At 44.2% G+C, this 16557-nt stretch overlaps 1 protein-coding gene across 1 annotated transcript in view; it reads right to left on the bottom strand.

Moving 5' to 3' along the window:
- Nucleotides 1-10269: 10269 nt before the first annotated feature.
- LOC139578043 (mitochondrial glutamate carrier 1-like) overlaps nucleotides 10270-16557 on the bottom strand; it is a 53432-nt gene continuing 47144 nt past the window's right edge. Inside the window, exon 11 of the mRNA XM_071405196.1 lies at nucleotides 10270-15963. Coding sequence (XP_071261297.1) covers nucleotides 15816-15963 — 148 coding nt within the window. The 3' untranslated portion in view covers nucleotides 10270-15815. The remainder of the gene's footprint in view (nucleotides 15964-16557) is intronic.

Consider the following 16557-nt stretch of genomic DNA (forward strand, 5'->3'; position numbering starts at 1 on the left):
ATCAATACAGACACACAAATACACATCAATACAGACACACATCAATACAGACACACAAATACACATCAATACAGACACACATCAATACAGACACACATCAATACAGACACACAAATACACATCAATACAGACACACATCAATACAGACACACAAATACACATCAATACAGACACACATCAATACAGACACACATCAATACAGACACACAAATACACATCAATACAGACACACATCAATACAGACACACACATACACATCAATACAGACACACATCAATACAGACACACAAATACACATCAATACAGACACACATCAATACAGACACACAAATACACATCAATACAGACACACATCAATACAGACACACAAATACACATCAATACAGACACACATCAATACAGACACACAAATACACATCAATACAGACACACATCAATACAGACACACATCAATACAGACACACAAATACACATCAATACAGACACACATCAATACAGACACACACATACACATCAATACAGACACACATCAATACAGACACACAAATACACATCAATACAGACACACATCAATACAGACACACAAATACACATCAATACAGACACACATCAATACAGACACACAAATACACATCAATACAGACACACATCAATAGACACACAAATACACATCAATACAGACACACATCAATACAGACACACATCAATACAGACACATCAATACAGACACACATCAATACAGACACACATCAATACAGACACACATCAATACAGACACTGAGCCAGGCCCCTGCAGACTGGATTGGAGATGTTGTCCTACTCTCAACTACAACAGACGGCTGAAGGCAACCCAATGCACGCACGCACACACACACACACACACACACGCACGCACGCACACACACACACACACACGCACGCACGCACGCACGCACGCACGCACGCACGCACGCGACAGCTGAAGTCACTCCAACCCAATGCACACACGCACACACACACGCACGCACACACACACACACACACGTACGCACGCACGCACGCACACACACGCGCACGCACGCACGCACACACACACGACAGCTGAAGTCACTCCAACCCAATGCACACACGCACGCACGCACGCACGCACACACACACACACACACACACACACACACACACACGTACGCACGCACACACACGCGCACGCACGCACACACACACGCGACAGCTGAAGTCACTCCAACCCAATGCGTCACTCCATGGGAGCCCTCACATCACACTATTTATAGTAACGCTGCACCCATATTTTCTCCTCCCTCTCTTCTCCTCCTCCCTCTCTTCTCCTCCTCCCTCTCTTCTCCTCCTCCCTCTCTTCTCCTCCTCCCTCTCTTCTCCTCATCCCTCTCTCCTCCTCCTCCCTCTCTCCTCCTCCCTCTCTTCTCCTCATCCCTCTCTCCTCCTCCTCCCTCTCTCCTCCTCCTCCCTCTCTTCTCCTCCTCCCTCTCCACCCACCTTTTTTTCTCATTTGAACTGAACTGTGTACTGTAGGCTATGGGATGATGCATGAATGAAGGGAGTATTAATTAGGGATGAAGCAGGGTGTTCTGATAAAGCTAGATGCTTCTCTGATGTACTCATCAAAACCACAAACCACAGGAGAATCATTTTTTATTTAACCTTTATTTAACTAGGCAAGTCAGTTAAGAACAAATTCTTATTTACAATGACGGCCTACCCCCCGGGCCAAACCCGGACAACGCTAGACCAATTGTGTTCCGCCTTATGGGACGCCCAATCACGGCTGTATGTGATACAGCCTGGTTTCAAACCAGGGACCGTAGTGACGTCTCTTGCACTGAGATGCAGTGCCTTAGACCGCTGCGCCACTCGGGGAGCCCTCGAAGAAGGGGATTGAATTGTTCCTTTGGTGCTGAAGGAGCTTGCAGGCATCTGATGTCTCATTAACAGTAGCCTGGAGGCTTCAACCTAATGAAGGTTTAACTTCAAAAGTCCTATTTGGGAGGCCTGCTCCGTAGCCTCTAGGATATGTCCGTCTGTCTGCCGGTCTGTAACATTACAGTGTTTGGGGAGACCCTGAACTCATGACCCTCTAGGTCATCAGCTGTGGCTGTTCCCAGTTCATCTATTTTAGTAGACTTAAACAGAATGACATCACGACCTTCAACGGATGTCCCCTCTTCTCATTTCACAGGCGCTGTGACTTCATCACACCACCACTGTTGCCAGGATGTAATTGTCCCGTGGCCCTAGAGCGACACCCGGTGGTTATTCTGAGTACTGTAGAACATATGAACAGATCAGCTCCCTCCCTCCCTTGGTTGGCTGTTGACTAATGATGTGACAAGACCTCATTAATAAAGCGATAAAACATGACGCGTGACCTACGTCTAAATCCATGTCAACATTATGATTTATACATCTTCATTCTAGTGAACTATGATACAAGGTTACAGGTTTGTAACACTCAGCTATGATACAAATCAAATCAAATTTTATTAGTCACATACACATGGTTAGCAGATGTTAATGCGAGTGTAGCGAAATGCTTGTGCTTCTAGTTCCGACAATGCAGTAATAACCAACAGTAATCTAACCTAACAATTCCACACTACTACCTTACACACACACACAAGTGTAAAGGGATAAAGAATATGTACATAAAGATATATGAATGAGTGGTGGTACAGAACGGCATGGCAGATGCAGTAGATGGTATAGAGTACGGTATATACATATGAGATGAGTACTGTAGGGTATGTAAACATAAAGTGGCATAGTTTAAAGTGGCTAGTGGTACATGTATTGCATAAAGATGGCAAGATGCAGTAGATGATATAGAGTACAGTATATATACATATGAGATGGGTAATGTAGGGTATGTAAACATTGTATTAAGTGGCATTGCTTAAAGTGGCTAGTGGTACATTTTTACATAATTTCCATCAATTCCCATTTTTAAAGTGGCTGGAGTTGAGTCAGTATGTTGGCAGCGGCCGCTAAATGTTAGTGGTGGCTGTTTAACAGTCTGATGGCCTTGAGATAGAAGCTGTTTTTCAGTCTCTCGGTCCCTGCTTTGATGCACCTGTACTGACCTCGCCTTCTGGATGATAGCGGGGTGAACAGGCAGTGGCTTGGGTGGTTGTTGTCCTTGATGATCTTTATGGCCTTCCTGTGACATCGGGTGGTGTAGGTGTCCTGGAGGGCAGGTAGTTTGCCCCTGGTGATGCGTTCTGCAGACCTCACTACCCTCTGGAGAGCCTTACGGTTGTGGGCGGAGCAGTTGCCGTACCAGGCGGTGATACAGCCCGACAGGATGCTCTCGATTGTGCATCTGTAGAAGTTTGTGAGTGCTTTTGGTGACAAGCCGAATTTCTTCAGCCTCCTGAGGTTGAAGAGGCGCTGCTGCGCCTTCTTCACAACGCTGTCTGTGTGGGTGGACCAGTTCAGTTTGTCCGTGATGTGTACACCGAGGAACTTAAAACTTTCCACCTTCTCCACTACTGACCCGTCGATGTGGATAGGGGGGTGCTCCCTCTGCTGTTTCCTGAAGTCCACAATCATCTCCTTTGTTTTGTTGACGTTGAGTATGAGGTTATTTTCCTGACACCACACTCCGAGGGCCCTCACCTCCTCCCTGTAGGCCGTCTCGTCGTTGTTGGTGATCAAGCCTACCACTGTAGTGTCATCCGCAAACTTGATGATTGAGTTGGAGGCGTGCATGGCCACGCAGTCGTGGGTGAACAGGGAGTACAGGAGAGGGCTCAGAACGCACCCTTGTGGGGCCCCAGTGTTGAGGATCAGCGGGGTGGAGATGTTGTTACCTACCCTCACCACCTGGGGGCGGCCCGTCAGGAAGTCCAGGACCCAGTTGCACAGGGCGGGGTCGAGACCCAGGGTCTCGAGCTTGATGACGAGTTTGGAGGGTACTATGGTGTTAAATGCTGAGCTGTAATCGATGAACAGCATTCTCACATGGGTATTCCTCTTGTCCAGATGGGTTAGGGCAGTGTGCAGTGTGGTTGCGATTGCGTCGTCTGTGGACCTATTGGGTCGGTAAGCAAATTGGAGTGGGTCTAGGGTGTCCGGTAGGGTGGAGGTGATATGGTCCTTGACTAGTCTCTCAAAGCACTTCATGATGACGGAAGTGAGTGCTACGGGGCGGTAGTCGTTTAGCTCAGTTACCTTAGCTTTCTTGGGAACAGGAACAATGGTGGCCCTCTTGAAGCATGTGGGAACAGCAGACTGGGATAAGGATTGATTGAATATGTCCGTAAACACACCAGCCAGCTGGTCTGCGCATGCTCTGAGGACGCGGCTGGGAATGCCGTCTGGGCCTGCAGCCTTGCGAGGGTTAACACGTTTAAATGTTTTACTCACCTCGGCTGCAGTGAAGGAGAGCCCGCAGGTTTTGGTAGGGGGCCGTGTCAGTGGCACTGTATTGTCCTCAAAGCGGGCAAAAAAGTTGTTTAGCCTGTCTGGGAGCAAGACATCCTGGTCCTCGACGGGGCTGGTTTTCTTTTTGTAATCCGTGATTGACTGTAGACCCTGCCACATACCTCTTGTGTCTGAGCTGTTGAATTTCGACTCGATTTTGTCTCTGTACTGAGACTTAGCCTGTTTGATTGCCTTGCGGAGAGAATAGCTACACTGTTTGTATTCGGTCATGCTTCCGGTCACCTTGCCCTGGTTAAAAGCAGTGGTTCGCGCTTTCAGTTTCACGCGAATGCTGCCGTCAATCCACGGTTTCTGGTTTGGGAATGTTTTTATCGTTGCTGTGGGTACGACATCGTCAATGCACTTCCTAATGAACTCGCTCACCGAATCAGCATATTCGTCAATATTGTTGTTGGACGCGATGCGGAACATATTCCAATCCGCGTGATCGAAGCAGTCTTGAAGCGTGGATTCAGATTGGTCGGACCAGCGTTGAACAGACCTGAGCGCGGGAGCTTGTTGTTTGAGTTTTTGTTTGTAGGCTGGAATCAACAAAATGGAGTCGTGGTCAGCTTTTCCGAAAGGGGGGCGGGGGGGGGCCTTATAAGCGTCGCGGAAATTAGTATAACAATGGTCTAGTGTTTTTCCAGCCCTGGTAGCACAATCGATATGCTGATAGAATTTAGGGAGTTTTGTTTTTAGATTAGCCTTGTTAAAATCCCCAGCTACGATGAATGCAGCCTCAGGGTGTGTGGTTTCCAGTTTACAAAGAGTCAGATAAAGTTCGTTCAGGGCCATCGATGTGTCTGCTTGGGGGGGAATGTATACGGCTGTGATTATGATTGACGAGAATTCCCTTGGTAGATAATGCGGTCGACATTTGATTGTGAGGAGTTCTAGATCAGGTGAACAGAACGACTTGAGTTCTTGTGTGTTGTTATGATGATCACACCACTTCTCGTTAATCATAAGGCATACCCCCCCGCCCCTCTTCTTACCGGAAAGATGTTTGTTTCTGTCGGCGCGATGCATGAAGAAACCAGCTGGCTGCACCGACTCCGTTAGCGTCCCTTGAGTTAGCCATGTTTCCGTGAAGCAGAGCACGTTGCAATCCCTGATGTCTCTCTGGAATGCTACCCGTGCTCGGATTTCATCAACCTTATTGTCAAGAGACTGGACATTGGCGAGTAGTATGCTAGGGAGTGGAGCGCGATGTGCCCGTCTCCGAAGCCTGACCACGAGACCGCCACGTTTTCCCCTTTTTCGGCGTCGCACAGGGTCGCCGGCTGGGATCAGATCCATTGTATTGTGTGGAAGGCAAAACACTGGATCCGTTTCGGGAAAGTCATATTCCTGGTAGGAACGATGATGAGTTGACGTTAATCGTATATTCAGTAGTTCCTCCCGACTGTATGTAATGAAACCTAAGATTACCCGGGGTACCGATGTAAGAAATAACACGTAAAAAAACAAAATACTGCATATTTTCCAAGGAACACGAAGCGAGGCAGCCATCTCTTTTCGGCGCCGGAAGTAGTCAGGTTTGTAGGTTACAGGTTACAGGTTTGTAACGCTCAGCCATGATACAAGGTTACAGGTTTGTAACGCTCAGCTATGATACAAGGTTACAGGTTTGTAACGCTCAGCTATGATACAAGGTTACAGGTTTGTAACACTCAGTTATGATACAAGGTTACAGGTTTGTAACGCTCAGCCATGATACAAGGTTACAGGTTTGTAATGCTCAGCCATGATACAAGGTTATAGGTTTGTAACACTCAGCTATGATACAAGGTTACAGGTTTGTAACGCTCAGCTATGATACAATGTTACAGGTTTGTAACACTCAGTTATGATACAAGGTTACAGGTTTGTAACGCTCAGCCATGATACAAGGTTACAGGTTTGTAATGCTCAGCCATGATACAAGGTTATAGGTTTGTAACACTCAGCTATGATACAAGGTTACAGGTTTGTAACGCTCAGCTATGATACAAGGTTACAGGTTTGTAACGCTCAGCTATGATACAAGGTTACAGGTTTGTAACGATCAGCTATGATACAAGGTTACAGGTTTGTAACGCTCAGCCATGATACAAGGTTACAGGTTTGTAACGCTCAGCTATGATACAAGGTTACAGGTTTGTAACGCTCAGCTATGATACAAGGTTACAGGTTTGTAACGCTCAGCTATGATACAAGGTTACAGGTTTGTAACACTCAGCCATGATACAAGGTTACAGGTTTGTAACGCTCAGCTATGATACAAGGTTACAGGTTTGTAACGCTCAGCCATGATACAAGGTTACAGGTTTGTAACGCTCAGCCATGATACAAGGTTACAGGTTTGTAACGCTCAGCCATGATACAAGGTTACAGGTTTGTAACATGGTCATTGGCCATGTGTAGCGGCTTCAAATCATATTCAATTTACTTTCTTTTATACTATTCATGTGATGTTGTTTAGTTCTATTGCTGAAAGACTGGAATCTTGAATGAAATAAAATAATATCTTGTTCACAACAAAGGACATAGCACGTTCGACAGCCGCCATCTTGAATAAGTCTTTCTTTAAAAGAGCCGTGTACCTGAATGAGACGAAGCTGTGTGTATCAATAATATGTCTAAATGAATTAAACAGACATGACCAGTCTAGTTACATCTCATTTTATTAAACAGCAAACAGTGAACAACAGGGAATACAATATCTTCTTATTTGTGTTTTTCATTTTCATTTTCTTCATCTCATTGTGTGTGGCGTTGTGTACGGACTGACATTAGAGGGGGTGTGGGGCGTTGTGTACGGACTGGCATTAGAGGGGGTGTGGGGCGTTGTGTACGGACTGGCATTAGAGGGGGTGTGGGGCGTTGTGTAGGGACTGGCATTAGAGGGGGTGTGGGGCGTTGTGTACGGACTGACATTAGAGGGGGTGTGGGGCGTTGTGTACGGACTGGCATTAGAGGGGGTGTGGGGCTTGTGTACGGACTGACATTAGAGGGGGTGTGTGGCGTTGTGTACGGACTGGCATTAGAGGGGGTGTGGGACGTTGTGTATAGACTGACAGAGGGGGTGTGGGGCGTTGTGTATAGACTGACAGAGGGGGTGTGGGGTGTTGTGTATAGACTGACAGAGGGGGTGTGGGGGGTTGTGTATAGACTGACAGAGGGGGTGTGGGGCGTTGTGTATAGACTGACAGAGGGGGTGTGGGGTGTTGTGTATAGACTGACAGAGGGGGTGTGGGGTGTTGTGTATAGACTGACAGAGGGGGTGTGGGGTGTTGTGTAGGGACTGGCATTAGAGGGGGTGTGGGGTGTTGTGTAGGGACTGGCATTAGAGGGGGTGTGGGGTGTTGTGTATAGACTGACAGAGGGGGTGTGGGGCGTTGTGTATAGACTGACAGAGGGGGTGTGGGGCGGTCCACACCTCCTCTGTCAGTCCATTGTCATGTTATATTTAGGGATGATTCAATCTGTATTGCGTAAATTCAGCACTATAGCGCAATTGAAATGTAAAAAGGCAATGTTCCCTTATTCGTGAATAATGCATTCATGGTAAACCATCACATTTCAATCCCACCATAGCGCTGAACTACCGCCGTACGGATTGGATGGAGCCCTCCAAGTCCTTCAATGCACAACAACAGTTCCTCTCGGAGGAATACAGAGAACAGATATCCCTAGAGATCTCACAGCCCCAAGGCCTTACGGGTGTGTGGAGCGGACTCTGACTTAGAGAGTTACTACTGGTAAATACATGGTGTGATACCTCGTGTTAAAAATGGCGCCCTTCTCATTCCAAATTCTAAGATGACACTGTTCCAGCATCAAGAAGGTTCTCTTAAATAGAGCTCATTGCCTTGTCTTGTCTAGTGTTTCAGTGATAGGATATTATCTTTGTATGACTAGTATCATAGTGAGTTGTGATGTGATCTTGTGCCTAATATTCCTTTGTGCTTTAAAAAATAATAATAATTGTATACACTCTAAATGTCTTATTTTGGTGTTCAGATTTCCTCGTTTCCCCCCCATCGGTCCTCCTCGCCCCCTGAGATACACACCACGCGGATGGACAGATAACAGAGGAGTGTGATAGACAGAAGAGAGAAAGTACAACTGACAATCAGACAGAAATGTACATGATAGTCATTTAGCAGACGCTCTCATCCAGAGCAGTTAGGGTAAAGTACCTCGCTCAAGGAAACGTCAACACATTTTTTTTTTCTCACCTAGTCGGCTCAGGGATTCGAACCAACAAACCTTTTGGTTACTGGGCCAAACCGCTAGGCTACCTGCTGCCATACGGTGTCACGGTAACCGACTAAAAACTACGGGCATTACGACACAGTCAGACACACACACACACACACCACATATTCTACTGTACACTCACAAGCAGATCGAAGCGGTCAGTGCAAATTCACAGCTGATCAAACGAAACGGAAATTACATCATTAATTCAACATGTTTGAAGATTTAAACTGTAAAAAGAAATCATAGGAAAAAGAAATAAGAAATAAGAAATAATCAAGAACAATTGTCAACAATAACAACATACAGCATAATAACAACAGCCATTTGTAATCACAATGATGACATCATTCGAGACGAGTTAAGCGATCGGAACGTTTTGAGGAATAAACAACACGAATGAAATAACATTTTGAGGTCAATAATCTCCATCCCAAATGGCACCCTATCCCCTATGTAGTGTACTACTTTCGACTAGGGCCCCATAGGGACTAGTGCACTACTTTTGACCAGGGCTCCATAGGGACTAGTGCACTACTTTTGACCAGGGCTCCATAGGGACTAGTGCACTACTTTTGACCAGGGCTCCATAGGGACTAGTGCACTACATAGGGGATAGGGTGCCATTTGGGATGCAGTTATGTCTCTCTGGTCATGGCAGGGACCGGTCCCCTATAGGAGAGCTTCCCTAGCTACCTCGCCTCTACAGAATAGGAGTTAACCAGGCCGGCTCTCACACTGTAAGACATTCAGAGAGAGTTGGTCCTACTGCCACCTTGGGGGGAAAATCTTATTCTAATAACCAAGATGAAATTATAAAATCAAGTCGTTTTCACGACTAGGACATGTAATGAATATAAGAATTAGATTTACTAAATAGATTCAAGTATTCATTTTGTTGGCTACATTTCTCCACTGCTGTAAGCTAACAACAAAAAATATAAAAAATAAAGAAATATGTTTGATTTCACATTAATTTATAATGATAATCACATTGTTTATTCTATTTTCTTCAGAAGCTAATTCCTGGTGGCATAGTAGTAAACATGTATTTGGTCATAATTGATGAGATCACAGAGCGAAAACATTATCGTCGCCCCGTTGTATACAGTTAAGAGTATAAAGATAAACATGACCCTTTCTGCTTCCTGCATTCAAATTATATTATTTTTTACATTAAAATAAACATGAATTCCTTCACTGGAATGTTTCGACAACAATATAATAATAATAATGAACATAAAATCAACAACTATATTGATTGACAGAAGGAAGGGGGACTGGAGAGGTAGAACATAAAGCCATCAATAAAACAAACAACAAAGACACCGTTCAAATCATCTGCATATGTACAATATAGTAAACAATACATACATATATAGATATAGAGCTATATAACTATATATATATATATAACTATATATATATATATATATATATAACTATATATATATATATATAACTATATATATAACTATATATATATATATATATAACTATATATATAACTATATATATATATATATAACTATATATATAACTATATATATATATATATATAGATATATATATATATAGAGAGAGAGAGAGAGAGAGAGAGACAGACAGAGAGAGAGACCGAGAGAGAGAGAGAGAGAGACAGAGAGAGAGACAGCCAGAGAGAGAGAGAGAGAGAGAGAGAGAGAGAGAGAGAGAGAGAGAGAGAGAGAGAGAGAGAGAGAGAGAGAGAGAGAGAGAGAGAGAGAGAGAGAGAGAGAGAGAGAGAGAGAGAGAGAGAGAGAGAGACAGAGAGATATGTATATATATATACATATATATAGAGCTATAGATGTATAGAGATATAGATATATAGTGCTATAGATATACTGTAGATATATAGAACTATAGATATATAGAGCTATAGATGTATAGAACTATAGATATAGATATATAGAGCTATAGATGTATAGAACTATAGATATAGATATATAGAACTATAGATATAGAACTATAGATATAGAGCTATAGATATATAGAACTATATATATATAGAGCTATAGATATAGATATAGAGCTATAGATATATAGAACTATAGATATAGAGCTATAGATATATAGAACTATAGATATAGAGCTATAGATATATAGAACTATAGATATAGAGCTATAGATACATAGAACTATAGATATAGAGCTATAGATATATAGAAAGGAATATTGATGATAATAATAATTATAATACATTGAGGAGTTGTTTTGCATATGAACGTTACAAATGGCAAATGCCCTTTTGGCCCTAAACAGTGGACAGCATTATGGACCCCAGGAAGTAGTAGTGCACTATATAGGGAACAGTGTACCCTATTGGCCCTAAACAGTGGACAGCATTATGGACCCCAGGAAGATTAGCTGACGTCATGGGGATCCGAATAAACATTTAAATATAGTGCACTACTTTTGACCAGAGTACTATGGGTCCTGGTCCAAAGTAGTGCACTATATAGGGAATAGTGTACCCTATTGGCCCGTGACCAGAACAACTGAAGAGCTGGGAACAGAGCCTCAGAGGACAGAATCTCCATTGGATATGACACATCAAAGTCACCTTGATCTCCCCGGCGAGATCGGCCAATGGCGCGGCAGGCCTTCGATGATGTAACAAACGCATGCACAACGTAGAGTCTAGAGAAAAACCAAGAACACCTACTAACGCATAGATAGTCTGCATTTGACAACGATTGGAATAAGAACAATTCTAGGGTCCCGTTTATCTTTAGTATACTGTGGAAACCTCAATTATCATTGATTCTGTTCTCTAGTACAGTGGAAACTTAACAGATGTGTTTGTATAGGTATAGTATTTGTACTGTCACTGGACCAAATCATTTTTTGTGTTATTGAGACATAATGTATTATAGCTTGCCTTTTGCACACACTGTATATAGATTTTTTTCTATTGTTGTTATTGACTGTACGTTTGTTTATGTGTAACTCTGTGTTGTTTGATTTGTGTCGCACTGCTTTGCTTTATCTTGGCCAGGTCGCAGTTGTAAATGAGAACTTGTTGTCAACTCGCCTACCTGGTTAAATAAAGGTGAAATAAATAAATAAAAATAAATAAAAAACGATAGATAATCATGTAGGGTCTAAAGAGGCATGAAGACTACTCTGGCTATCTGCGTTCTATAATTCTGTGGGAAAGATGACCGTCTCTATTTATAGTTTATTTCTAACACAAACACCAATATCGACGTACGTTACGATAGTTCTACTTTCCTTCTATGTCAACGTACCGCATTTACGCTGGTCCCTGGAGAGGAGAAACCACCGGGGACAAGGCCTATCATGGTGCACTCAGAGCTAGAAGGTGATTGGCTGATTTACAACCCATTAAAGGCATGGATCATTGAGCTGTTCAGGTGAGATCCAAAACGAGTGTGTTGCTTTAACACATTATACCGATTTGGGCCTGAAACACAGACATTTAAATATACATTTAATATCTCTTTCATCATTCTAATTCATAATAGCAGGTCCGGAGCGTTTTGCTCTGTAGCCCTTTACACTCGTACCCGTATACGGGTTGAAAAATGGCAGATTTGGGCACCGATAAACGCCTGAATTGGGAGTGGTGGCTGTAGTGGCTGTACAGTAACATCCTATTCCTGACATCAGAGCTCTGGCTCTGTGCTTCACGGTGCTGTATGGGGTTTTGACTGACAGCCGTTCTGAACATGAGCACCTCGCAACAACAAGTTGTCCCCCGTCCCTCCTGCTAATTAGGCAACTTGTGCACGTTTGTTGTCGTCTGAGTGAGGGGAAAATGCTGTAAATTAAGACGACTCTATGTATTTTGAAAGATGAGACGTTGAGGATTAATAATAAATGCCGCTTTGACGTCATACAAGCCAAACACCTGAGTCCCAAATGTGCACTTCACATTTACAAATCATAAAACTGATGTCATATACAGTACAGTGCCAACGTTTATGATCACCATGTCTGATGTACAGCTCCAAGATCACCTGGGGTCATAACCCCTGGGTTGTGCTGAACAGAATGAGCCTGTGTTTGTCTATTGTGAAGACAATCTACCGTGGAACACACACCTGAACGGGTTCATTAGTTATTTCTATGAGCCAACTAAATAATGATGTGTTACCCTGAACTGCCTTGTTGAAAGCCTAACACTGTAATATCATATTTTATAACTTAGCTAGTCACGGTGGCAATAGAACAAGCCTTCAAATCATGCCCTCCTGACTCAGATTGCGATTTATAATGAACAGTTTTGGGATTGCAACAAGGTTGTGTTCCTAATGAAACAACTACAAGTGTCCTTGCTCTAGTTTATCAACGGCACAGCAAGGAGAGCTCACAAATAAAAAGTACCTTATAGTTGAAGACTCTTCTTTGAGTCATAAAAGTGCATTGAAATTGCTTAGGAACTGTGCACACTTTGGAGAGGTGTGTGTGTGTCCACTTGGAGACACCGGTTAGTCCTCTCACTCAAAACCTTGTCATTGTTCTGTCTTATGTTGTATCTACCCCACATTTTCCAGGAATAATCTGATCATGTTACTGAACGTACCCAGCGTATTTTCAGACGTCCTTATCAACAAATGCTGTGAAAAGTACAGTACATATAAAATACACATCAAATCAACAGTGTAATGTTTTTGGATTCAGTCTTGTGTCAGGTGAACTGTTGTGTCCTCACCTTTTGGTCTAATAATTGTATTATCTCTAAACTGTTCCCTTTGAATCGCTACCATCGTTATGCTTTTCATATTTCTTCTGTAAAAAACTAAAAAACATTTTAATTTAGCCCTATCCACATAGGCCAATTCTCACGAGTGTACAGGGTTAAAGAGCATGCTGGGTAATCTATCTAACTGATCCTGTGTCTCATTAAATCCTTCTTCATTCGGATCAACGATTTTTTTTTACTACTTATATTATTACAAGATATGTTGTTAAATGTTAATTGTGATTAATAGGCAACAGATGTCATCATGTGACCGTTCTGCTGCTACTGACAGAAACATCTCACTTCCGATATGGCTGCGTAACCACGGCGACATCTAAAAACAAAAATATATATTTTTTTTAAATAAAAAAAACAACAACGTAATTTAAGAACGTGATATTTGTGGCTTCATTTCCACTGGAATCTTGTGTTGCCGACATTAGACCGTTTGGCAATCAACACCCCAGTGTTCCTGTTAGTGTGCTCACAACCATAACATTACATTCAACACAATAGGGACACTGAAAGAGGCTACACGCAACTTGTTCACCTCTAGAGGGTCAAATAAATAAATCCCAAATTGGTGGATGTGATCAAAAGCTTATTTTCGTGATGACAGGTGATCTCCTGGATCCTATCGATGTAGTGAAGGGGGAAAGAGAAACATTACATTCAACACAATAGGGACACTGAAAGAGGCTACACGCAACTTGTTCACCTCTAGAGGGTCAAATAAATAAATCCCAAATTGGTGGATGTGATCAAAAGCTTATTTTCGTGATGACAGGTGATCTCCTGGATCCTATCGATGTAGTGAAGGGGGAAAGAGAGGCAGAGAGTTGGGTCACATCAACGTAGGCAAACGTTGTGGGGACTGGATCCTAGAGGGGACTGGATCCTAGCGGGGACTGGATCCTAGCGGTGACTGGATCCTAGAGGTGACTGGATCCTAGCGGGGACTGGATCCTAGAGGTGACTGGATCCTAGAGGTGACTGGATCCTAGCAGGGACTGGATCCTAGAGGTGACTGGATCCTAGCGGTGACTGGATCCTAGAGGTGACTGGATCCTAGCGGGGACTGGATCCTAGCGGGGACTGGATCCTAGAGGTGACTGGATCCTAGAGGTGACTGGATCCTAGAGGTGACTGGATCCTAGCGGGGACTGGATCCTAGCGGGGACTGGATCCTAGAGGTGACTGGATCCTAGCAGGGACTGGATCCTAGAGGTGACTGGATCCTAGCGGTGACTGGATCCTAGAGGTGACTGGATCCTAGCGGGGACTGGATCCTAGCGGGGACTGGATCCTAGAGGTGACTGGATCCTAGAGGTGACTGGATCCTAGCAGGGACTGGATCCTAGAGGTGACTGGATCCTAGCGGTGACTGGATCCTAGAGGTGACTGGATCCTAGAGGTGACTGGATCCTAGAGGTGACTGGATCGTAGCGGGGACTGGATCCTAGCGGGGACTGGATCCTAGCGGGGACTGGATCCTATCGGGGACTGGATCCTAGCGGGGATCCTAGAGGTGACTGGATCCTAGCGGGGACTGGATCCTAGCGGGGACTGGATCCTATTGGTGACTGGATCCTAGAGGTGACTGGATCCTAGCAGGGACTGGATCCTAGAGGTGACTGGATCCTAGCGGTGACTGGATCCTAGAGGTGACTGGATCCTAGAGGTGACTGGATCCTAGAGGTGACTGGATCCAAGAGGTGACTGGATCGTAGCGGGGACTGGATCCTAGCGGGGACTGGATCCTATCGGGGACTGGATCCTAGCGGGGATCCTAGAGGTGACTGAATCCTAGAGGTGACTGGATCCTATAGGGGACTGGATCCTAGAGGTGACTGGATCGTAGCGGGGACTGGATCCTAGAGGGGACTGGATCCTAGCGGTGACTGGATCCTAGAAGTGACTGGATCCTATCGGGGACTGGATCCTATCGGGGATCCTAGCGGGGATCCCAGAGGTGACTGGATCCTAGAGGTGACTGGATCCTATAGGGGACTGGATCCTAGAGGTGACTGGATCGTAGCGGGGACTGGATCCTAGAGGGGACTGGATCCTAGCGGGGACTGGATCCTAGAGGTGACTGGATCCTAGAGGTGACTGGATCGTAGCGGGGATCCTAGAGGTGACTGGATCCTAGCGGGGACTGGATCCTAGAGGTGATGATCCTAGCGGGGACTGGATCCTAGAGGTGACTGGATCCTAGCGGGGACTGGATCCTAGCGGGGACTGGATCCTAGCGGGGACTGGATCCTAGCGGGGATCCTAGAGATGACTGGATCCTAGCGGTGACTGGATCCTAGCGGTGTGTGGTCCGTGCATGATGTAGTTGTGATTTTGTAAGGGAGGAGGGAAAGGCAGAGATCTGAATGGTTGATGTTCTTGTCACTTAGTTGCCAGGCAGGAAGCTGAGGATGTATTCTCCCGCGCCGAAGAAGTAGACCACCTGGGCGATACCAAATAAGGGTGCGATGACCAGGGCACGGCAGTACGCCCCCTTCAGGAACGCTGAGGGACCCTCGTTCTTCATGATTTTACTGATGGAAGAGAAGAGAGGAGAGACACGGGCAACACAGATTAGCAACAAGATATCAGTGAATAGTTTTACCTCGTTACTAATGATGTCTTTTAACTGAATATGGCAACGCACCACAGCTGCTAAATTGTTTCCAGCCCCCCCCCCCCCCCCCCCAAAAAAAAGAGGGAACAGGAACAGATGTAGAGATGCCAATGATAACGGTCATCTGGTAGATGGAAAGGCTTTCCCAAAAACCTTCTCAGTTTAAATGTTAACTAGCTACAAAGTAGCCTATCTAGCAGGATCACATCATCCTTATTTACATCAATCCAGTGGCCATTTTGTATTGTAAACTCCAGCACGTGTGTGTGTGTGCTATGAAACACCAAAAACAACAGCGGTATGATCTTGAACAATAACTTCAGACTTGCCCAGGACATCGTTTTTGTAGTTTATTTGAAATGCACAAATGTTGTTTTGTTTTTTTATACTCCAAGGTGGTCGAATATAGTTTATATATTTAATATAGTTTATATATTTAATATAGTTTATATATTTAATATAGTTAATATAGTTTATATATTTAATATAGTTTATATATTTAATATAGTTT

The sequence above is a fragment of the Salvelinus alpinus genome, chromosome 6 (genome assembly GCF_045679555.1).
Source record: "Salvelinus alpinus chromosome 6, SLU_Salpinus.1, whole genome shotgun sequence".
Classification (NCBI taxonomy): Eukaryota; Metazoa; Chordata; class Actinopteri; order Salmoniformes; family Salmonidae; genus Salvelinus; species Salvelinus alpinus.